At 36.5% G+C, this 25188-nt stretch overlaps 1 protein-coding gene across 2 annotated transcripts; it reads left to right on the top strand.

Annotated features, from left to right (window-relative positions):
• Positions 1-10998: 10998 nt before the first annotated feature.
• LOC103715338 (uncharacterized) lies at positions 10999-21600 on the top strand. Of its 2 annotated transcripts, none has more exons than XM_008802928.6 (7): positions 10999-11329; positions 15600-15758; positions 15839-15905; positions 15992-16072; positions 16185-16303; positions 19908-19987; positions 20340-21600. In XM_008802928.6, exons 1-7 carry the CDS (start codon positions 11097-11099, stop codon positions 21215-21217), a joined length of 1617 nt encoding a protein of 538 aa, XP_008801150.4. In that variant the 5' UTR covers positions 10999-11096; the 3' UTR covers positions 21218-21600. The 2 variants fall into 2 exon arrangements, with proteins under 2 accessions (XP_008801150.4, XP_088577646.2); XM_088721520.2 differs by lacking the exon at positions 10999-11329 and adding an exon at positions 11525-11711.
• The last annotated feature ends 3588 nt before the right edge of the window (positions 21601-25188 follow it).

Genomic DNA, 25188 nt, shown 5'->3' with positions numbered 1-25188 from the left:
ATGATCTATTGTTCATAGGATGATATTTTCATTTTATTAGGTTAACATGTCATGTTAGAACTAAGAATATGTACTCAAAAGTCTCAAATCAAGTTTGAATATGCATACTTAATTCTTATTTATTGTGAATTTTTCTATTTGTTTCTATTTTTAACACTTTATATATTTATGTATTTTAATAAAATTATGAACTGCATATATGACCACTTAAATAAGCATGAATTAGTGTGTATTAAAATATATATATTTTTTGAATTTACTGATTTATTTCTTTTCTTTAAACATTTATGTATATAATTTTATGTGTTATTTATTTGAAAATATTTAAAACTATGAACTGTATACATACCCATATATGCCTCTGCATGCCATATATGTGGTATGCCGTGAACTCATCGCCTGCATACCGCGAAGGCCTTTTAAGACTTTAGACTAATATTTGACGAATAAAAGTTAGGCATGAATTAGTGTGTATATAATAATTTTTGAATCTATTGATTTATTTCTTTTCTTTAACCATTAAAGTATATAATTATATATATTATTTATTTTAAAAATATGAACTATATATGTACCATATATGCACTCCGCATGCTGCATATGTGCTGTACAGTGACTTGACTGTCTGCATGCCATAGCCACCTTTTAAAACTTTGGATTGATATTTGAAGAATAAAAGTTTAATGTCTAATTAAGCTTCCTCCCTCCCCCTCTTGAGCTTTGTGATTGGAAAATATATGCCCCATGGAAGGCAAATATATGCTCTAGTGGAAATTATGATGTTTAAATCTTGATAAGTCCAGAGGAGTGGTCCATCCCATGATAACTTCAATATCGTTCGTATTCATGATTTCAGATAATCTGCTATCCTTTCCTTTCCTTTTTTATGAGAGAGAAAGGGAGTTTGATCCACATGTAACTATAATTATCCAGGTCAAAATACTTGGGATGCACCACCCAATAATCAAACCTAGAACCTCTTGTAGAGTGGTGTTAGCGGCACAAAAGAAGACAATATGAAGATTCATGAGTAAGGATAGGGACAACGTGAAGTTATGTGTGAAGAAGATGAAAGGGGCCAGTTAATGTTCGACCACCCAAAGGTCTTCTTTGATTATGTCAGCCGCTCTCATCTTTCCCTTTTCCTTTAATTTCTCTTATAGGACTCCTAGGGAACCTAGAATTACCATCTTCTTTTTTTAATTTTGCTAATATGGGAACAATTGGCCAACACTAGTAGGCTAACAGGATATGAAGTTTTGCAATGATTTTCCAGTATTTTTCTTTTCAAGAGTCCTACCAACTAGATTCCAATTTTAGAAGTTAGTGGTTGGCTACTTTGTATTATGTGACAGGAGTCTCAACATACTTGACTAAAGACAGTTGTCTTGTACACCTTTGTTTATTAAATTTTGTGATATGATGTGCTTACTCATTATGTAGTAGTATTTTAGTAAAATGGTGCCCTTAGGAGTCAATAAAAACAAAATGGAGCTTCATCTTCTTTCATATAGTGATTCCATTCTATGAATGTCTCCAAAAAGCCTAGCCTGGCACTTTGACATAAAGATGGTTGGCATTACTAGTTGTTTTATTCTATTTCCCACAAGCTTTCTCCTACTGTCTATATTCTCAGTTCCTCCTGTGGTTTTTCTTTTCTATTTTCATCCCTTATAACTATCACATAGCTTTCCAATCAAAAAAATGAAGTCCATAATTCTTGCTTTCTAGCATCTTATACATCTTGCTATAGAATTAGGTCCTACATTTCAAAATTGGTCAGCAGAGCATCATCATATTCTCAATTTACAGTCCAATTCCAACAACATGTAATTTTCTTTCATCTCAGAAACTTCTGGCTTTTGAATTTTATTGTGGAAACATATTCTGAAATGACTAGAATTGGCACAGAAACATAATTGACTGCTGTAGGCTTATACTTTAAAGGATATTCTGTGGATTGATTTTCCTCAATTGAATTTAAAGGATTACCTTGGCATGGTGTTTCTGCACTTGAAAATCTCTCCTCATGTTGCGAACTATGGTAAAAATGTCACCCTTATGTGTGCTAATAACCAAAGATTACAATCTAATAAACCTATTGATCATTTTATTAACTCGATGGTTGAAGCAATGAAAAGAGCACATGCTAGAACACCATATTAGGAAGTGAGAATAATGAAGATTGTGGAAATAACACTTCAGAAGGCACCAAAACTTTCAAAACAGAGAAAAGCATTTTGTTATAAGGTAACATTCTGGAAAGCCATGATGCTAAAAAGATATAGGTTTTGTCTTTGATTATCAAGAGTCAATGTTATGTTAAGGATTTTACAATGTTTATGCTAAATTATGCCATTATGATAATAGATCTAAGAAATCTTATTATAGCATTCTGAACAAATCCTGAAACTTATAAGAATGTTTAGATGCATCACAAATGTCAGAATCTAATTGCTGGATTAAATTGAGTTCTGCTCTCTGCATGAAAGAATTTAGATAAAAATAATTATTCTTTTTGTTATATATAGCCAGGTCATAGAAAAGAAGATAAATAAAAACTATAGAATGCAAGAAGCCTGATGGCTTTGGAAATCAAGAAGGATCCTCGTGTCTGAATGAACAAAATCAAATGGAGCACTTTGTCATTCTTGTTTTGTAGCTGTTCACTCCTAAGTCACATTTCTTTCAGAAAATTTCAGATCTAAAGGACAAGTTCGGGATCATCCATTTTAAATTGCAAAGAAGAATGCTTAAACCCGTGTTACCATTAAACATGAAGAAATAGATTCATTTTAAGCAAGTCATCTGAATTCTTGTTTTGTGTAATGTAAGCCTACTTACTATCTATCTTCTTGTTGTAAATCCTAAAGGACATAATGAGTTGGAAATTAGGTAATTCTATAATTTAATGTTCTTGTTGCTTTGCTTGCAACAATAAGCTCATAGGTAGTTTGGGTATAAGTAAGAAAAATGGAAATGCAAACTGAAAAGAGGTTGAGCAATCTCAATTTGGCAACCTTAAGGGACGAACATGTTAAGGTTATTGGTAAATCTGGTAAGACAAGCAATAAAGACAATTTCTCCACTTAACTGTTTGAAGCACCTGTGATGATAAACAAGGGACTTGAACTTGGAAATTGTTAGAGGAAGATGCTTATGTATCATCGACTGGAAGCTGACTTGTTTTCTGGAAATGGCACACACTTGTGTAGGGAACAAATCCTATTTTGGCAACATTAGTGGATGATTTTGCTGAGGTTATTTGCAAATTAGGTAGAGGAATATATGGTAAGAACATATGCTCCATTTACTTGTTTTGAGCACCTGTGTCAATAACCAAGAGTCTCAAACTTGGAGATGGTTAGAAGAAGATGTTAATGCAGCACTAGTTAAATGCTGACTTATTGCTTGGAATTTTGAATATATTATTGGACCACATATTGGTAGCTTCCGTGCATGATAAGCCCCCATATGGACACCTGGTAAGGTACTAGAGGCAAGACAGTAACTGTACATCTTTCCGTACAATACTGTAACAAAGCCTTGTACTGTACCGGTACCTTATTGAATCGTCTTTTGTAGCAGGTGGCACAGGTTGCTACAAAAACCTTGCTTCTTCAATCTATCGTCAAAGCTAGTGCTAATCAACAAGTCCTAGGACTAGAGGCCATAGGACTTGTTGCAAGAACCATGACGACTTAGATTGTTCTCGTTTTCAGTATGTTTCCATTATGAGTTCATTGTTTACGTATACATCCCTGACCACATTGTCTTGTAGGGCATCCACCACCTTTAGCTCCTCTTATCACTAAAGCTGCTCCACTTTAGCTGTTTTATTATTTGTTGTATCATGATACGGGGCTGTTTCCAACATTATTGAATCCTTCATATAGCACTTTCCTGTGAAACCTCGAGTATATCTTAAAGAGTGTAGCCATATCACTGCTTGTTAATATAGGAGCAAACATTTCCATACATGTCCCAAGTTCAGAAGGAGACTTCATGTATTATATCAGTAATCATAATCTTTATGTTAGCATGCCAAAGCTCTCTTTTTTCCACCTACTCCCATATATAGAAAAGACTGAATTCAAAGTCAAAATGCTTGTTATTTGATCATTTTTTTAGTCCATGTGTCATGTTGTTTGTGAGATTATCAAATGCATCATACATACAAGTACTCTTACACATTGTCACTCCCTAATTTCTTTATAAAGTCTCAATACCTTGCTGTTGCTTCCAAATTCACTCTTGCGCTCCTTTTCAATTTTAACTAAGGTGTATTATGACACAATACTATTGTTTTATACTCTTGCCCAGAATGTTAGAGACTTGCAATGTTAGATGTGATCATTTTGTCAATCTTCACAAATAAAATATGCGACTATGCATTGCTCTTTTAGACCACACCTTATACTTAGTTGAAGAATTTCAGAAATAAGAATCATTTATTTCGGGTGGCACACGTGCATTGGAATCCTCCTGCTTCTCAAACTCATGCTTCTTGTTGCTTCCATCCCATTTCCAACCATGCTTCAAAAATTGCTACGACTTAGATATAGCATGGACCTTTGTTCTATTATCAGTTTTCCTTTATGCTACTTGTTGTATCTTTATCAAACTCCTAACAATTCTAACATATAGACACTAGATTCCCCCAAAAGAAGGTGAAAAAAAAGAGAAACAGAATATGTGAACATTTATTTCTGATTTTATATTATATTATTTTATACTATTAGCTCTAGGTGTTTCTTAGAATCCTCAAGTCCAAGCCTTCTTCTTTTTTCTTTTTCTTTTTTTTTTTTTCTTTTAAGAGCACTTCTTTGCCACTCCTAGTTTGCTTATGTTGGTTGGAAAACTCAGGGGTGCTTGTTAATCAGTTTATTGATAGCAATGTGGTGGATAATAGTTTAGATTTAAGATTGGAGGGTCTGTTGGTGTGCATGATGGGTTGGAGGAACCCCTTTTTTTTTCTTTTTCTCCTTGTCTTCTTTTTGTTTTTGTTTTTCTTTTCTTCTTAGGCCAGGGGGATGCGGTGGAGTGATGGGATGTCATTAGAGCATAGTTGGACAGAGATAGTTGAAAAGGTGGAATGGAAGTGGATGCCATCCATGTGCGACTTAAGGGGCTAGGGAGAGACCAATATGGACATTGTCACAAATGGGATTGGTGGAGTGGGTTGCCAAGGAGGAAAGAACTGGCAAGGGTTGTCATAAGATGGCAACAAGGCAAAGTGTCTAGTGATGGTCATATAAGCCAGCCCTCCACAGACAAAAAATATTTTTCTTTTTTGTGTGCAAAAACATCAGCCTCGGGACAAAAAAAAGATTAAAATAATAGAATCATGCCTAAGACTTGAAAAAATGTGTTCCATTTTTGGAGATGCACTTGTCCTGATTCTCAAAAGAAAGAGATTAAATGTTGCATGTTCATTGAAAAAGCAACACATTTGTCAATTTTGGCATATTAGCCTTGGATATGCAATGCTGTTGAGCTTTTTGGAGATTTGTCTTTGATCCAATGTCTACTGGATCCCATTTGCATAATCCATGCCTGATAATTTGCATTAAATTCAGATTGGAATATTGATGGGGATATCAGAGCCGTTCGATCAGACGATCGAGCCATTATAGCCACTCACTCACGTTCGTACCAAGGACTGACATCATTATGGTTACGAGAGGATCCTGAGCCACTAGATTGACTCAGACTCAGATTGAGTCCATTTGAGTCTGAGTCACTTTTATTTTATTTTATTGCATTATTTATTTTTGTCTTAGTCAAGTCAATTTGGTCAGTTGTTTTGTTATTAATCAAGTCAATTGAGTCAAGTAATTAGATTGAGTGATTGGATCGATTTTGGTACGTAATCAATCGGTTGACTTAGTCAACGGATTGAGGGTCCAATTTTGGTATGTCGTCAATTGATTAACTTCACTTGGTCATAATGTAAGATCTATATAAAGGCCAACCCTTTCATGTACGAGGAGATTGAATGATTGAATAAAAAAATTCTAGCCTCCTTTCTGCTTCTTCTTCTTCTTCCTCCTCTTCTCTTCTTCCTGCATCTTTATAACCTCTTCTTCCTGTGTCTCTATAACCTCTTCTTTCTCTTCCTTTTCTTTTTCTTCCTCTTTCTCTCTTCTCCCTGCAGTGGTCCGCCATCATAACCACTGGGGTGGTTACCCTCCAGCCCTCAAAATAGGTTAAGTTGCAATGTAGGTGGATTGAACTGTTACCCTCCATCCGTTGCCCCAAGGGAATGACTAGTTCTGATAGCAGGGCTATATATTGGCATGATTCCACCAAATTTTTTCCTAGAAGCTTATTGGCAAACCCGAATGGCCGTAATCCATCTTAGGTTCCATTATCGTCCTGATGTTGATCGAGCCATCGGTGATTGCCTATTCAGTCTGACCTCTTGAATTGACTTATAAGGTACCTTCCTCATCACATCGGTCTATAACTCCCGAGAACTCTCTAAAGTGGTCTTAAGCCTTATTCATCTTATAGGCCAAAAATTGAAAATTACATTTCTTGAGGACCTCAACATTTTCATATTGTAAAATTTGCTATATTGATTTGCTCTCTGCAAGGATAAGACCAGCCAATTTTACCACAATAAGCATCAAAGCATACTATGGCACATAATATTTGCTCTTGCTGTTATCACATCCAAAGATACATTGTGTCGTTCCATAAGTGACCTTAATATAGCAGGCACTTGATATGTGAATACTTCTAATTGGCCGCACTAGCTTTCATCCATGTAGGATTTGAACTGCATAATCATTTTCTGGTAGGAACTAGGTAGCGGATGAATCATTTCTGCATGTGGAACATATCTTTCAAGGCCAGCCTCCTTAGTAGAAGTGGAGCCGATCTGGTCACCAAAGATGTCAACTCCCTAGAGGTTGGAGGAACTAGTTCATATGGCCTGGGAACTTGGCGACTGCTGGTGTGACGGACTCTCTAGTAGTCCTGATGATGGATTATCAATCCTTTTTCTCGGTGGCATAATAATAGGTACCTAAAATGTCCCACTAGACATGCCAAAAAAGGAAGGTGTTGGCTGGAAAATCCTCTAAATATTCTTTTATCCTTTCAAATCTATTATTTATAGATAAGTTTCTTCCTTTAGAAAACTTAATACAAATAAGTTCTCAGCCATAGATTAAATCTAATGGCTAAGGTAGGAATTTTGAGGGTGTCTGTCTTGTTGAAACTTCTTGAACTAACCTCTGACGTTGGTTCCTTCTCTCCAACTCTCCTCTCTCTCTCTCTCTCTCTCTCTCTCTCTCTCTCTCTCTCACATTAGGCCTAAATGTCCATAACACACAATCACTTTCCATACAACCATCGGTTTACCCATAGTCTGCCGAATCGAGGTGAACTGTCTGATTGAAGCAGTGCCGAGCCGATCTGGTGCAAAACCAGGTCGGTTTACCTTAGTATTTCGGTTCTGAGGCGGTACCATTACTTTCCATACAACCATTGGTTATGAGATTTACGGACGCACTCATGATATGTTGGCTTGGCATAATCCTATAAAAAAATCCACGATAGCTTCAATTTGGGGTGCAAAGTGTAGGAATTGAGCTTATTTGATGTGTTTGGCTGGCGGGTTAGGTCAGTTGGGAGGATCAGGATTGGGTGATCTAGGATTAGGATCAGGTGGTTTAGTGTTGAATAAGGTGGTTGGGCATCGGATCGTGTGGTCTAAGGGTTTATCAGGTGGTCTAGAGTTGGATTGGGTGGTTTAGGGCTAGAATTATGTTGGTCTAGGGGTTGGATTACTATGCAACCAATTCAAGAATTTACTTGGCCCTGCTACAGCTAGGGGCGTCTACAACAACATCATAGGAATTCGAATGTATTTACAAGGATCAGAGACTCAAACATTTGCATTTGCTTGTTTATACACCAGTTATCTTTTGAGCTATTAGTGAGAACTCACAAGTGCATAATATTTGAGTCCATTATTTATGAGAGAGGAACCTGGTACTATAATGGGGCAATGACCAGCACCTCTCAAACTATCATTCCTAACTTTGATGAAGAATAAATTTCAGGAGTCAAAACTTGAGACTTCTCGTATCTAAAGAATACTGCTTTTCCAATTCCAAATTAAACCCCCAGGTTGGCCTCTCCATGCATGTCCCACAGGGCATCAAGTTATTTGCTGGCTATAGAGGTAAAACTTATGGATTACTCTAGATATTTTCTTTTTCAGATTCAAATTAAAACCCTTCTTATGCCCTTCTCCATTTATGTTCCATGGAGGATTTGAGCAATTTGCTGTCTACAAGGTTATGTTTAAGAATGCACCAAGTATTTTCCGAGTTCGAAATATCCTTTGAAAGGATATAAATTTGGGCACTTTCTTTATGTCATGATTTTGAAAGATTGCTCCATTACTTTTCCAAAATCTGTGCACTATGTCAATTTTTTATGACAAAAAAAAATTATATAAAAAATTCTCTCTTTTTTTTAGAAGAAATTATATTCTATGCTCGATGTACCACGGTATACTGGGCTAAATATTTTTTGCCACATCATGTGCTTGACTATCTTAGTGTAAGTTAAAAAAAAGAAAAAGAAAAAGGGAATTGCCAGCCATCCCCCTCAGCAAATGACGAAGAGCTCGTGCCACCCACATCCTAATCTCGCAAGCAAATGACAGAGAACTAGCACCTATTTCCTTTTTATGTTGTTTTCCGCGAGTGAGATTTCTCGAATGAGCTTTTGTCCAAGTTCAATATTAGGAATAGAGCCCTACCAGTGGGGATCTCATGGTCGACATGGCGAGATAACCTCGCCCAGAAGACTAACCGAGTGCTTTGGGATCTGATAGTTTCGATGTTTGTATGGAAAATGTGGAAGGTGCGAAATTACATAGTTTTAGCCCGTAAACTCGTTAGAATAAGATGTTCATGTTCATCATATGCCCATTATTCAACATCATACCTGAATGAATGTATTAATATCATGGATCATTCTTGTCTAAGAAAGCTCTCCACCATCCGCTCGGTAGAGGAAGTGGAGTGCTTGCTTGCTCAATATAATTTCTCCTTTCATGGGCTCTTGGCATGGCAATGTATTTCATCCAGTTCCCTTAAAACAGAAAAAGAAACCCAACGCTTCTAGATGACACGCGCCGGATACCGTGGAAGTGCTATGCAGACATGTCCTTCGGGAGGTGAACCAAGCTGCTAATTGGGTCGCCTTATTTGCTGCTCGTTGATGGGGAAAAAAGTGGACCATCCCACAAAATACAATTAAAGCACCTGGATCCGACGACAGACATAGGCCCTATTTGGGGAAGCTTTTGGAGGGTCAAAAAGCACTTTCTGGCCCTCCAAAAATACTTTTAGATAAAAATGATGTTTGATAAAATTTTCGAAAAGCTGTTTCAGCTTTTGCGGGAAGCTGAAAACAGCTTTTGGGGAGAAGCTCCAATTTGGAGCTTTTAGAAAATGTTGTTTTCAGCTTTGTCGGAAAGCTGTTTTTTAGACCAAAATACCTCCATTTAAATCTTACTTTTTTCCCCAAAACCCTTATCCCACCTCTTCCTCTCTCACCCATCCTCTCCCTCTCCCTCTCTATCTTCTTCTTCCTCTCAACGCTACCGCCTCTATTCCTTCTTCCTCTTCTTTTTTTTTTTCGTTTTTTTTGGGAGCTCGTGGCTGCCCACAGTGACAACCACTATGCCGGCCACCACCCATGGCCGGTGACCCTTCTATATTTCAATAAAATAAAATAATAAATAAATAAAATAAATAACTAAATAAAATAAATAAAAAGAAAAATAATGAGTGAGTGGCAAATAATCTGATCTAAATAAATAAATAAATAAATAAAAATATTAGTAATTATTTAACCAATTTTATCACCTAGCTAGAAAATTTGTTAGAAAGATAAATGGCCATTAGAAGGATGAAAAATTAATTTACACTAATAATTATAATATTTTATATATTTATTATTGTATTATACTATAAATATAATATTATATTACATTATATCATAATACATTGATATGTTATGTTAAATAATTTAATATTATATTAAATTATTATTCTATAATACATAATGTTATAGTACTATATTATAATAATATTATATTATATTACATTAATATTATATTATATCATATATTTATGTATTAATACGTATTATATTTTATTATGCTCTGTTGTATAATACTGGTAATATCCTTTATAGTCATTTTGTCACACAAAAGTACTTTCTCAGTTTGTTTACCAAATAATGTTAAAGTGTCACAACACTTTAGAAATGTAGTTACCAAACAGCAAACAGCTTTTTATAAACGCTCTGCTTCAGACAACTCTACTTTCAACAGCTTTACTTCCAAAAGCTTTACTACTAACAGCTCCCCCAAACAGGGCCGTAATCTCAATAAGAATAGCACCGACAAGCACGACCTTGGCAGGAACGACCTCGGCACGCATGGTCTCGGCTGAGCAAAGCCCGATTGACCTCGAGCCGACCCCAACTCCACCAACAATCAAGTCAGTCCGCCTAAGGAAAGGGCCACCAAATCCTCCATATTCGGGATCAAATCCTGCAATCTCCGCCACAACGGCTGTCAATATTTGAATCCATGCAATCTCAACCGATCACCAGCTAGCCCGAAATCTTGGGCCATCTAAGGTAATTTATTTAAACCAAGATTGCGCAATCACGTCCGATTGTGTATAACCGCTACACCCCCTCCTATAAAAGGGGGGGACTCTAGGGACATCATCTTATTTCCTTGCCAGAAAACACCTCTTCATTAAAATATCTCCAAAGTCCCTCTCTAACTTAAGCATCGGAGGGCCTTCGCCGGATCCCCTGGCCAAAAGCTTTTTGCAGGTCCGTCGGAGACAGCCGTTTGCCACCGCACTGTAGCAGAAGCTCCTTCTTCTCGGTTTGCGGTCACCTCCGGGTCTATTTCCAGCAACACTCATGATTCAGAAGAATTTTTCTATTAAGAAGAAATCTTCTAAGTATTCCATGCCAGGTTATTATTCCCCTCCTTGGCAGAGCCATACTTGTAGGCCGTCTGGATCGTACACGTATTTCCGTGCATGTTTCTACAGCATCCAAAAAGGAAATCCCACTTCCCATTTTCCTCCCCCTTCATCTCGCTCTACATGCTTGGGGCGTCCGCGGCAATGGCGAAGGAAATGGAACTAGAGGAGGCGGACCTTCTGGACCCGACCCCCGACATCCACGCCCTCTTCTGCCACTACGACTCCCTGTACTTCGAGGACACCCTTGGCGCCTGCGTCGTCAAATGGAGCTCTCCTCGCATGACCAGGTCTCTCTCTCCCCCCCTTTCTCTCTCCTTGCTAATAATCTGACATTCGGCCATGTTTAGACCTCACAACGAAGATGACTGCGGGTATTTGTAATTTTAATCCACTATTGGGAAGTTTTTGAGTTGTTAGCAACTCTGCAAATTTTGATTGCTTGTGGGTTTCGGAATCCACTCTTCATTTCACGGTCTGCCAAGCTTGCTTTGAAAAGGAGTGCCAGTAATACAGCTTAACATCGCGGAAAATTTTATGTTTTTATTTATCTATTACTTTAAGTAGGATGGTTAAATCTTAACCTGTTTCAGATGAGGTGCTAGAGTTGTGAATTACACCAAACCACATGAAACTGGTTAATCCCCAGATTGCCAAGGAGTACCTAAGCAGGTAAGATAATGACGCTTGGTGGCATTATGTAAACTAGGAAGAATTGTTAGTCTGTAGTCTGTGCTACATGTGGTTCTGTTATCATCGCTTTGAAACTGAAGAATAAAAGAGTAGAACAAAGTTATTAAATCCATGAATGCTTGGTATGGAAGAAGTAAGATGGATTTGACTGAACTGCATCGAGGAAAGGGTAATGCATTTTTTGTTTGCTTTTTAGATGCTTATGAACGCATTGCTGGTATGCATAAGAGTGCGGATTTGAAGTTGTGCCTAATTTGTCTGCTTTGAGTGCTATTTAAAAAAAATAAGAATGTCGCTCGAGGATTTTCCAATTGATGAGCTTTGGTAGGTAATGGCCTGCTTCTACTAGAGGATTTACTAAAATCCCATGTTTTCTATATCCGTAATGGTTCACCTGGATGCCGTGTTTGTTGCTATTGTCTTGAACAAATAGTTCTTCTCATTTTAGTTGCTATGGTCTGGATTATGCTCCTGACCTTTGGCTGAAAGATGCCATATGTGATCTGGTGTCCACAGTGCTGACAAAGCAAAGGGACAAAAAACTATATGCTGTTTATGTTAATCTGACTTAAATGGACTTTGGAAAGAGAAGTGTAAACAATTCACTATCAGAGTGGAAACCAACAAATAAGCAATTGATAAAGGGACTGCTACAATGGAGTTTTGTGGAAAACTTTTATATATCTTTTACTGAAAACTTGTCCCGAATTTTCCTCTAGAAATTTATTTTGGGGTGAAATATCTCGAATTTTCAAGTATTTAAGATAAAAGTAATGTTTGAACTAGAGAAATTCCATGGCAGGATTGTCTTAAGCAAAGATTGGAAGCTAGCTTTTGGTTTTGATTTTGGTGAGCTATGCGAAGTTCTGGTTTCCACATTTCCTCATTTTGGGAGTTCAATTCCAAGTTTTGGAGTTTTTGTCAAGAAAATCAAGAAAAATTCAAAAAATTGAAAACATGGATTTGCTTAGAACCCTAGATTAACCCACTTAACCAGTTATCCTTAGTTGTGCCACCTGAAGTTCTGGTTAAAAGAACCATTACCTATGGTAATCTCCAAACCTAGAAGCAATTATTCAAGGAACAATTGATATCATTATGAACTTTTTGGAGAGCCTTCCCTGGTGGTGGAACACTAATGCTACCTACAACTTGCCCCACTTGAGAGAAGCTACCTCCTCCCATTCCACAGCTTTCCTTTCCATGTTGTTAGTTATTTGAGCATGCTTCTACCATGAATCTCATGAGGGACTTATCACTGTGGATTAGATTACCAATGTGGATATCTCTCACCCAACCATGTCTTGTCTTCTTCTTATACAAGGATCGCCCTTGCCTAATTTCTATGTATTTCTATGTGTGTGTATGTGTGTCCGTGACCTAGCCTTGTGTGGGCCTGCTCAACTAGATTACCTCCTCCCCTTTATCATCTTTCTCTTTTTTGTGATTGGCTAGTTGGGTGCGCCTACTGAAATAATGATGGAAGCGGCATTGGCAATTTGAGAGTTGAGATAGCATGCATTCAACTAATTTACCGTTCAAAGTTTCATAAACATTTTAACTGGTAAGCCAATGATGATACTAACCTCCGACTATACTCTCAAATTCGAGGGCTAGGTTTTAACTTCTGAAACAAATACATTGAAGGAAAAAGGTACCAAAGGAAAATACTTGAAAGTATTGAAAAATAAAATGATTGTAGAAAAAAAAATATTACAGAATATTTTGGATTTTCTCAATTTAAGCTAGTTTTGGAAGTTCTAATCTAATAAGCTTTGTGTGATCGGCAAAAAAGATATCCTTGTCAGGATTTGGGGAGGATGGCATGACTACTTCCAAACATCAAAAGTTGTAGTAGGTGTCTATATGAATGATGCATCTAGAGTTAAGTGTGGGTCCTATATAAAGATGGGTTTGTGTCGAACAGGGATGGGGAGAGGTGCTTAGGAGAATCAAGTCTGAAGGGAAATGCATGGAGTATGGTTACATTGGTTGTAAATCATGTACGTGATAAAATACTCATTGCCATCCATCCGATATTGTATTTAGGATGGGAGAAGTAGAAAGTGACAGATGGGCATATGGAAGTGGATCCCCTTGAAATACTGTTTGGGTTCGTGGAAATGGTGGTAGCCTTGTGGTAGTTCCCTCTCATTTTATTGATTTTCTAAGGCTTAAGCTAATGATATAGAGCACAGTGTAACCAGACTTGTGTGGGTGGAAATGCTCATCGGAAGTGACGGGTTGCACTGAACAGCTAGCCAGAGTTGGTTTTGATGAGAGCCTATTATTCAGGATTCGCAAGCAAACGCTAGAACTGTGGTACTAATTTCGAAAGTTGAAACAGAGGTGGTTCATTGGAGGTAGTAGAGCACAAGAAAAATTCATTACTATTTAACTTTGTACTTAAAATAGAAGTTAGAGAAATGAAATGAACTTTAGCAAGAAATTAAAAGTGTATATATATATATATGTATGTATGTATGTATGTATGTATGTATGTAGAAACCTCTGTCTGAGAGGCTTGGCATACCATAGCATGTGATGTTTCCAGGTTTTACAGAGGCATCATGACTATATTTCAGTATGTTTTTTCCCTTTTTTTTTGGAAGTGCATTCTGCAAGGTTAACTTTTTGTTTAAAATGTTCTGTTTTGATTATCCTAGGGATGAAAAATATGATTCAACGAAAATATATATTGAAACCGATTTACTAGTCATGTAGTTGAATCATCCTTTTTTGGCTGTGATAGCAGAAACTTTTCAATTTTAGTTTCATTAGGTTTGAAACATTTCAGATAACTTAAATTTTTGTTTGATGGTATTCAGTTTGAGACCAAATGGATGAAATAGGTCCTGAAAAAGGTTAAACTAATTTTCTTTTAATTATAGAACTCAAATCGCTTGTGTATGCTGAAAGTTTATCATATAATAGATGAAGACATTTCAGTGTTTTCTTTCTTTTTTCTTTTCTTTTTTGGCTGTATCTGTTCCTTGTCTTATGACACTAATGCACATTTATTAAATATATAGGACTGCACAGAGTCCATTATACTTGCACTTGCCTCTTTGGATTGAACGCATGTTAAGTCACTAATGGGCTATTTAACTTAAAGATGCTTTTATGATCTAGAACGCTGATGCTTGTCGTGTTTTTGAGATCTCCAAACTTTGCATCAAGTGACAGCAAATTGACAGCATAGTGGCATGGTATAATGTTTTGATATGATCTACAGTTAGGAAGTCTCGGAACCTATGGATCTTTTGTTGATGCATGGGTCAAGATGCATAGATTATGATCAACAATGTCAATTTTCATTTTACATATCTTATTATATGTTCTCAAACTAGCATTATGTAGGAGATTTGATGCATATGTTTAATAGTGTGGATCTTCAATTTGGATTATGTATTTTTAGTGTTGCAATATTCATTCCACTGTCTAAGATTTAATGGAAAGTGTGGAGTCCATCACACACATGTACATCTGTTGTATGCCTACTAATATTAGGCACATGCGTCGCACATGTCTGTTTCAAGGATTCTTAGACAAGCTTCACAGAAGTGTCAGGACTCTGTTATAGAAATGAAATTCCTATTTTGCATTTTGGGACTCATGGGAAGGAAAAAAGATATGCAAACGTTTTTGATTAGAAGATACTTATGTTAATATATTTTGTATTTTTGTATGTGGATGGAATCAGAGATAAGTTGTATGTACATGGTAATGCACAGACTATCTTAAATTCTAAGTGCACTTGTCCACTTGTTTCTTTTTCCATAAATTACTTGGTAATACACAATGATTATATTGAGTAGATACTAGATACTAGTAAAAAGGATTTAATTTTACATTGATGTAATGCAGATGTGCTGGAACATGTCATTATCAGAAAGGAGGTGGCTGTGAAATACACCTCTCAGAGCCTTTACTAAAACTTCGTTCAATTTCTGATCTCAAGAACACTTTATTACATGAGATGATTCACGCATTTTTATGGATTACAAAAAGGAACAGGGGCCATAGGTAATAGTTCAATTTTATTACAAAGTTATGATGCATGCTTATAAGTTAGTATGACTTAAAGTCTTACTCTGAATATGCAGCGATCACGGCCCAAGTTTCCAGGCTATTATGAACTCTATAAATTCCAGCTCATTGACAGATCACCAGGTTAGTTAACATTAAGTATCATAAAGAACTATTTTGGAGTTTGGGACTTTAGCTGTGCTACTTAATTTGTTTATTATTAATTGTAGAGACCTTCTGGTGGGTACAAAATCACTATCTACCATGACTTTCATGAGGAAGTTGACAGCTACAGAGTTCATCAATGGATTGTAACTTTGACTTCCATTTGTCTCATTTCACAAAATGCTTTTAGATTTTGATTTGTGGACTTTTATCTATGTATAGGTTTTCTACAACTAACTTTGAGTTGCTCCTGTCCAGTGTGAATCTTGCGGGGATTTGATCAAGAGATCCATGAACAGACAACCTTCGGCTAGTGACTGCCTTGAACATGTAGGCCATGTTGAATTTTGTGGCAACTTGTCATGTCACTGGCATAGGTAAGAACATTCTAGAATCAGACATTTGATTAAAATTTTAGTCTTTCTTTATGTTACCTTCTGCACAACCAAGGCTTTAGTAACAGCTGAAATAACATTGTAATGACAATAATTTTGGTTTTGCCTCCCTCTATCCCATTACATTGTATATAATACATCCTTTCATACATATACATGTACATATGTCTCATAAATACACAAACACAAATATCTATAACACCCAATCATAAAATGTATGTTGAAATATGATATGGATTTAAAATTTGTTATTCATGAATTTCCAGGGTACTGCTTGTTTTGTGCATAACAACCTAATCCAATTATGTTAAGAATTAAGAGCCGGCTAGGTTGTTGATCATAAGCAAGGTCTCAAAACATGATTACTATCACCCGTAAAACGTAATGCAAGATAATCCTTTTGTGATGAGAAATGAGCAAACATTTTCTAGGTTTAGGTAATATGGCACAATGGTAATCAATTAGATTGGTAAGCAGACAAGAAATGCATCAAATAAAGCAAAACACACATAGAAGCTGCAAGGAAGGAGGGGATCTAATTTGCTACTTGCAATGTTAGAACTTTAATGGAAGGTGTGGCTTTTGGATACAATGATATGAAGGACAATTAGTACAACCAGTTCATAAGAAAGCAAATGGAAAGGTGGAGAGTGCAAGGACATATGTGATGGTTACATACTTTTATGTCCATGGAAGATTAAATAAAAATGGGGTTGGAATGGTAATGGATTAAAAAAAAATGAAGGTTAAGACTACAGATGTTAAAATGATTAATGACAGGTTAATGGTTAAAGTTTTAGATTAAGAGATTTAATACGTTTAGCACTGTGCAGCAGTTGTAGGTTTGGATGAAACAATTAGAAGTAATTCAGAGATGAGATTAATAGAAATGAAAGATATTCTAGAGGGAGAAAGAATAATTGTATGTAGTGGCTTAAATGGGCATGTCGGGAAGAGTTGTATGGGATACAGGGCGTATTTGGTGGATATGGATTTGGTGATAGGAATTTAGTAAAAGATTTGATCTTAAGTTTGTAATGGCTTATGATTAAGCAATTTATTATACAAATTTGTAGAAGAGAAATGAACATCTAGTTACCATCAAGGGTTGCTCAAAATTGTTCCGAATAGATTACAGTTTCATATGAAGAAGAGAGAGACAGAGATCGATATGCAAATATTGTAAGGTGATACTAGGGGAAAGTCTGATAACAAAATATAAGCTAATACTCTTACATTCCTGTACCAAAATGTAAGAACTAAGAAGATTAGAAATTAAAAATACTCTATAGTAAGATGGAATGTGAAAGGGAACTATTCTATATTTAGGGATAAATAGTTAAATAAGGGAAATGAAAATATAAGAACTGAACCATAAAATTGCAGAATCAGATGGCTGATTACATTAAAAGAGCAGCTAAAGTCGTTCTTAAGGGTCAAAGGCAAAAGGCTTGCGGATAAGGAACTTAAGAACAGTTGGGTATAGGAGGCAATTAAGGTAAAGAGGATTTACCATAAATATGGTAAGGAACAAATCATGTTGAGGTCTTGGAAATATTTAAGAAGCCTAAGAAAGGGAAAAAGCGTAGAAAAGTGTAATTCCGAATTTTCCACTTTGAGTAGTATATTTAATGATTATGCCTTTCCCAATCACCATGATTGTCAATGTATTGCCAACAAAAATTGACAACTCTTGGGGGTTTTTCTCACATGGAATAACTGTGGCAACAACAACAGTATTGTGCATTTCATAAGCATGTAAATATTGTTGCGTAAACACATCTCCACCAGATACATGAGATGGTACATACTTTGTTTGCTTGATGGGCTAGGCTGGCTTTGAATTGATCTCCAAAGGAGCAAGAATATTTTGCAATCAACAAAGATCTGGGTCCAAACCAGGGTACGCTGAACTGGTATCGGTAGGCGTACCGGTCGTCTACCGGACTGGCTCATACCGGAACCGGTCTGGTACGAACTGGTTCGTACCGGAACTGGTCCGGTATGAACCAATCTCTTGCCCTTTTCTTTCGGTTTATGTCTGCGCGCGGACGCGAGTAGATAAGAGGCTAAATGCCACTCTGTGGCATTTATGACCCGCACTCTGTGGCATTTATGACCCGCGCGGGGCATCGCGCCCGCGCGCTGCCCTGCGTGGATGAATTGGCCTGCACCCGCGCGGGCGGGGAAACCGCGCGCGGGGCGGTTCCCAGCGTGGGGAATCGCGCCTGCATGCGGTGGAATCGGGCCCGCACGCAGTGGAACCGCACCCGAAAATGTGCGGGGTTGGGAACCGCGCGCGGGCGCACGGCCTTGATCCTGCGTGGGGCGCTATGCCTTGCGCGTGGGACACTCTACCCAAAGGGAGCGCATGGCCTGACACCATAGTGCACGTGCTGTGATTAAAAAAAAAAAGGATACCGGTGCGAACTGGTACGGGCTGGTACAAGACCGGTACGCAGCCGGTACGCATGTGTACCGGTCGGTACCGGCCCAAAAATAGCTGGAACCGGTTTCCACGCTATCCGGGTACCGGTTTCAGGCCGGACCCGGCCGAACCGGCTGGTATGGTCCTGTTCGGTAGACCATGGTCCAAACAGTATACAACAAATGCATATCTTTCTCTCTTTCTTTTTTCCTTAAGGAATATAATGGAGATACCACCTTCTTGACTTCAACTGCAGAACCTCTCCCTAGATCATGTGCTGAGGAGAGAGGTACCAACTTAGTTATGCAACTCATCTTAGCACATGGCATATGCATATCTTTTTCCATTTCTCTCTTTTTGGTATTGGAGGGGTTGGGTAAGTCTCTCAATGTATTTATGGTGCAAAAAAGTATATGATAGAATGGAAAAGACACCAAGTCTATATGGTGCATATGCAATATACTGCTTGCAGCCTATTGAGCTATTGGTCCTCCATGAGATATATGTTGGAAAATTGATGCATGTAGAAATATGCTAATGTCTCATGTCATGTTAAGAAAGGCTTATTTTTAAGGCGATGCTCACTTGAAACATCTTGAGGTTCATTAGTGATGCTATGTAGAGCAACTCATGCACATTATATCAGTAAACCCACTTTGTACCATATATTGTGTGAGAAGTCCAAGAGTAAGGCTTCAATTATTTCTGTGACCAATGAAAGATAATCTGTAGATCCTTTTCTTGTTATTGCTTGTCATCATTTAACATAGAACTATGCCAACTGAGGTAGTGGAAGAAATATTACTGGGAACAAACTATTAAGATCTGTGCATGTGTTGTATTGCAACGTCTAGTCAATACCAGTTTGAGAACCTAGTCTTAACATGACTTTCAAATTCTTTTACTGTAGTTTTACATTTTTTAAGAAAATAAAGAAACATACACTTTATTATGTGCTACTTATGTCTCACCTCATTGAGAATGTAAAGACCTTCCAATACACCTCTGCCTATTCTAATATTGGTCATTCATGTTAGTTTTATTGCACACCCATGCTTGTGCAAAATGAGATATCCTACATCGCACCATTTCCTTGATCAAGGCAATTAGGCTTACTGAAACACATATCAATTTGATTCATTTGCTTGTTTTCTATAGACACATGATGTCATGCGGTGGTAGTTATATGAAGATAGCAGAACCACCTGCATTTAAAGACAAGCGAAGGGTTTCAAAAGGTTAGATTCTATTGAAACCATTGTTCTCATTAATTGTTTATGCTCTTGACATGCTACCTATCCATATTGTTACTTCAAATTTTGTCCAATGAAAGGAAGTGTGAAACTCGGAAGAGTGGAAAAGAAAAGCTGTATATGCCTTTATGAGAGATGATTGTTTGCAGAAAGTTGATTTTATAAATATGTGCATGTTAATGACGGCAGTGTTCATAAGGGCATTGTTGATGGTAAGAATACTTGCCATTGCTAGCATCATAATGGTTCTGGAAATGCTGAAAGAATAGGTGCATTTCTTCCAAGCTTTTATATTCTCTTGGAAGCATTTGCTTAATATTGTCTCATGGTTATCCAGGGGTGCAAGAGCTTCAAGAGGACGAAGGTTCGAAACTATTATCCTATGTGACTAGAGAGAGTAGTTGGAGAATGCAAAAGAGTACAAATGTTAAAGGGTCAAGCAAAATAACAAATTTCTTCTCATTTGTCCATGATGTGAACCGAAATTTAGGCAGTAGTTCTCCCTCTGATAATTCCTTTCAGAGGGATATCAAGTCTACAGAGTTGATGGCGATTGAATTGCAGACTTGGATTCATGCTATGGCTCCTGAAATACCTAAGCAAGCAAGAACACCAGCATGCAGGAAGAAGCGCAAGTTCCCTTTGAAGCAAGGAGATGTCATAAGGCCCCACCTGATTCCTAGAAAGGAAAAGAAGCAGGAGTTCACTTGCAAGAGGAAAAGAATTGATAAACTCAATAATGAGTTCACAGTTATTAGCAAATGGTTGGACTTTTATGCAGATGAAGAAACAGGTGAAGACATGGAACCTTTAGTCAATAAGAGATCGGAGAGGAGGAAAAAGCAAAAGCTGCTGAAACATCAAATGGCAAGAGAACCAGACACAAAGTCCGTAGAAATTGCTTGCCTCCCCTATGTAGGCAATTGCAGCAAACGTGGAGATAGATATTGTCCTTCACCATGCCATAGAAGTGGGGGGCAATGGAGACCAAGTACCATAGCAAAGAGTGAAATGGAAGTATATGAGATTCCTGTGGGTGCAGGCACTGAGCAACAGCCTGCAAGCTTCCAAGCATGTGTAGAGAGTGGAAATAATACCAGTGTTTCTGGTCACTATAGGAGTACGAAGAATCATAATCTCTCCAAAGGTGAATTGCCCTTGAGTTCTCAAGTTAGAGATAATACTATAGATATTATAGATATCTCTGATGGCTGAGCAATAGGGCTTGGTTCTGTTGTCGATGCACCATAGTTGCAATATTCACCTGTTCTGAGTAATGAAAGCTGCAGGTTTGTTTTGTTATTCTATTTCACAATATAACACTTGAGTTTTGGGGCAAATTTTACAAGTGTTTTTTGTGAACAAATAGAGAAAAGCAACTTCTTAGCATCAAGCTTGGTCAGGTACCCATACAAGGTCCGATGAAGAGTTTCTAAGAGATGGGCACAGAGAGTAGGCATTTTTTTCCCCTCTGGAGGAGTGCAAACAAGTTTTCTAAGTGATATTTGTTATATATGTTGGTCTCGAGGTGTTGTGTTGCAGATGTCTTCGAATCCTTAACTTTTTATGTTTAATTTTAAATCAGTTTGATTTATTTCTTTTGGAGTTGGTTCATTTTATATGCTTCTTTTTGACTCTTAAGGAAAAAATGTTCCTAGTCCATTAGTCGAAGCAAGCTATCAGATTCGTGCATGTTGAATGCTGAAGAGTTACTTAACACACTATCAAGAGAAACTTTCTCTCTGTTTTGTCTTTGTTTTGCGAGCAGAACTGAGCCCTTGTGTAAGCTATAAATTTCTTAAAAACATTTTTATCATATTAAGCTTTTGTAACATGACATTATCCTCAGATCTTGACATTGTTGAAGAATTGCACAGGTAGCAAGGCTTGAAACATATTGGAGCCTTTTTGAAGCAATGGGATCGTCAAACCGGATTTCTGAGTGTATATGTCAGTGGATTAACCTATTAACTAGAATTTGTTATCAAATCGCCAACTTTTGCTGCATCTTAGCAGTATAGTCCCTGATCATAACTCCACCGGGCAAAGTCGCAATCTTTGCTGAATTTGACTCTGATATCTGCAGCGTTCTCATTTGATACAAACTCTGGTCCTATTTTGTGATAAACTGTGGTACTAGGGCTAAATCTATTTGTTACCGTAATAAAAGTAGGAAGGGAATATTTATTTCCTGGATCTCTGTTGATCCATCTATTGATCCTCGCGTGGAGCAATGGAGAACAACGAAGTATATAACATATTTATTATATATAACAACCGGAAAAAGGATATATAACATGTATATTAGGAAATAATGGTTAATAGTAAGAAACACTATATTTCACAAAATGATCTAGTTTTAAAATATTATTTTATTTGTATAAAATTTTAAATTAATTTTACTTAGATGAAAATGGAAATTATTTTTTTTATCAATATAAATTGTAAAACATGAATCAGTGGCAATATCTTTTATTTTAAGAAATGGCATCTAATGAAATTATAGCTAAATTGTAATAGTTCTTATGGTATTATAATATATTAAGAGGCCTCTTGAAGCATTATATTGGTTGCTACTTAACTTATCATACATTCCAAAAATAGTGGCCTTAAATGGATGGGATCATTCCATAATAAAATTTTTAATGATTTTAATAAATATATTTTATTTTATATTTTTTTTTTTACTTTATGCTTATTAATCATTAATTAAAGAGCGAATATCGAATGATAATTTCATAAGCTCACTTCGTTTTTATTGATACTAAAGCTTGGCATGTATCGTACACATGCAGTCAAGCTACCATGAACAATCGTGATTTATGATCTTCCAATCCAAAAATATAACATTTTATTATTTTAACAAAATATATAATTACAGGAAGTGTACTACTATATTTTTTTTGGTGATAAAGAAAAGAATTAACGTGTGAGATATATTTATTAAGGGTAGGAATACCATAGCAGGATCAGATTAACTATTTTCACAAAGCTTCATTACTCATGTTAATCTTCAATGCTAATTTTATAACTAAATCAATTTTATCATTACTTTATCATTACTGATATGTTTTACTACATAATAAATAATCTATGTCAAATATAAATATTTTGTTTATATGGAAGAATATTAAATGTGATCAGCAGAATCGATAAAAGATGATTATCCTTTTATATTTACTTAGTTTCATAAATTATTAAAATAATATTTTTATCAATCAAATATCCATAAAATTGATTTTTTTACAAATTATTATTTTGTATTTGTAAATAGATTATTATTTTTAAACAAAATAATTATTTTGTTTATGTTTTATGGGTAACTCCTGTACTAGTAGGTTATCAAGCAGCTTGGGTTTATAGAGTAGTACGAGGCTATGAGCCCATGCATTGGCCCGCATGAAGGAGCAAACATATCTACTGACATAACACTTGACACATTTTAGAGAAGATTTAGTAAGAGGTAGAGGGAGATATTGTTTCCAAGGAAATATACATCCTTAGCCTTAGATATAATCCTTGATCTTTCTAAGATGATCTGGCAAAATGTATCTGGTCTGATTTGTCAATATAGAGCACATAGTTTGATCAAGCATTACTGGAATAAAATGTTTCAATCATACCAAACATTCGGAATTTCCTTTTCATAAGAGTGGTGATGGAAATGACAATGGGATTGATTTGTAGTTACATAATGGTTTTGCAAAGATGCAAGTAGCAACTTTCATGACTTATAACTGGATGAAATTAAATACCGATAGTGAAAAGCAGAAGGAAATTATAATATGATCCCTGAGAGAGAAAGCTTTATCTTTTAGATGAAATTCTTTAGTAAATGTCCAATTTCTTTTGTTTGAATGTTGGTAAGCGAATCATATGTTTGCTTAAATGCTCTCTGTGAAGGTGAGAGCATTGGATAATTGCTTCTAAGAGAGATGTCAGTAGTTCTGGTAGTTTCATATTCTTAGTACTAAAATTCCTCAAGTTGTTATTAAGTGGCTTGTAATTATGAGGCAAAGCAATTGTCGGTAAACAAACAAAATAGATCAAAAATTTGTCAACCCGAACTTGATCTGTTTACTAAACGAACAAAAGTCTAGATCCAAACCTAACCATTTTATTAAACAAGTAACCTGGCTCGATCTACAATGGGTCGAAATAAGTTAAACAAGTTAAATGATTAAGTTTGCCACCTCTAATTACAGGCTTATAAGTTCATCCCATTCTTAGGAAAACTGTGACTAAGTCACCAGTGCTTCACTAAGAAAATGAAATAATGTTCCTAGAGCAGTAATTTCATCACTTTTGCAGTCCCAGACAAGCAACAAACTGAACATTGAACCAAGATTTAGACAATGCCTTTTCTGCATGGACCAGAACCAATGTAAATTGAATTTATCCTTTTAACTTAGACTAATCTAACACGAAAATGAAATGTAAAAAACCGGGCTCTGTAGAAATTGGATGCATTATAAAGCCACATCAGAACTTTTTAGATTAAACTAACTCTTGCTGGTAACTTATGGACTATAGAAAAATGTCCATGCATGTCAGAGCTGTATTAGATGGCTGAATTATGTTCAATCTTTGTGATTGGCGAGTGATCCTTCTTGCCGAGCTTTGAACAGTTTTGCATGCAAATTTTAAAGTCGGTATAATTGGCAAGACAACCATATACGGTCTCTCAACTTTGACTCTTTTTTTATTATTTAGTAATCTATTTGTTCCTTTTTGTTTCATCATTAAGAATCTTTTTCTTTACTTTAGTTTTTCCTCTTTTTTCTTTTATGAAAAAGGAGTCACAGAGCTCCACTGCATAACTGAGAGAATGAAGGGAAACACAAAGTTAAGCCTAACCATTTTTAGGCCAGAATTACACATGGAGCAAAAAGAAGTCGAGAAAGAACAACATGGTAACTGCAACGAGGATGGAAGTTTCAAAACCAATATGTGGAACCGAGGGTCAATCTTCTAGGTGATGATGGGTTGGAAAATTAGGAGGAGGATGGTCTAAAGCACCGATTGCTGTGAAGTTTGTTTGTTGGGCAAGGCATGGTTGTTCCTCTACTTTCATACAGACCAACATGTTGCAAGGACAAGTGAATTCAAGGCCATTCTGAAGTTGGTAAGCTGTAGACGTCATCTCCGTCTACTTTTTCATAGGCAACTAATGGTCATATAGTTTC

Source organism: Phoenix dactylifera, chromosome 5, assembly GCF_051530095.1.
Source record: "Phoenix dactylifera cultivar Ajwa chromosome 5, Ajwa_hap1_PhDact_Kaust_v1.1, whole genome shotgun sequence".
NCBI classification, from domain to species: domain Eukaryota; kingdom Viridiplantae; phylum Streptophyta; class Magnoliopsida; order Arecales; family Arecaceae; genus Phoenix; species Phoenix dactylifera.
The sequence above is the reverse complement of the archived record's forward strand: the minus strand, read 5'-3'. Positions and strand labels throughout refer to the sequence as shown.

What these genes read in the sequence shown, in the direction of transcription:
- LOC103715338 (XM_008802928.6), top strand. Translation starts at nt 11,097, where the DNA reads ATGTTTCTACAGCATCCAAAAAGGAAATCCCACTTCCCATTTTCCTCC. An exon ending in GCTCATTGACAGATCACCAG is followed by an intron (nt 15,906 to 15,991) that starts GTTAGTTAACAT and finishes TATTAATTGTAG; the next exon opens with AGACCTTCTGGTGGGTACAA. An exon ending in ACAGAGTTCATCAATGGATT is followed by an intron (nt 16,073 to 16,184) that starts GTAACTTTGACT and finishes GCTCCTGTCCAG; the next exon opens with TGTGAATCTTGCGGGGATTT.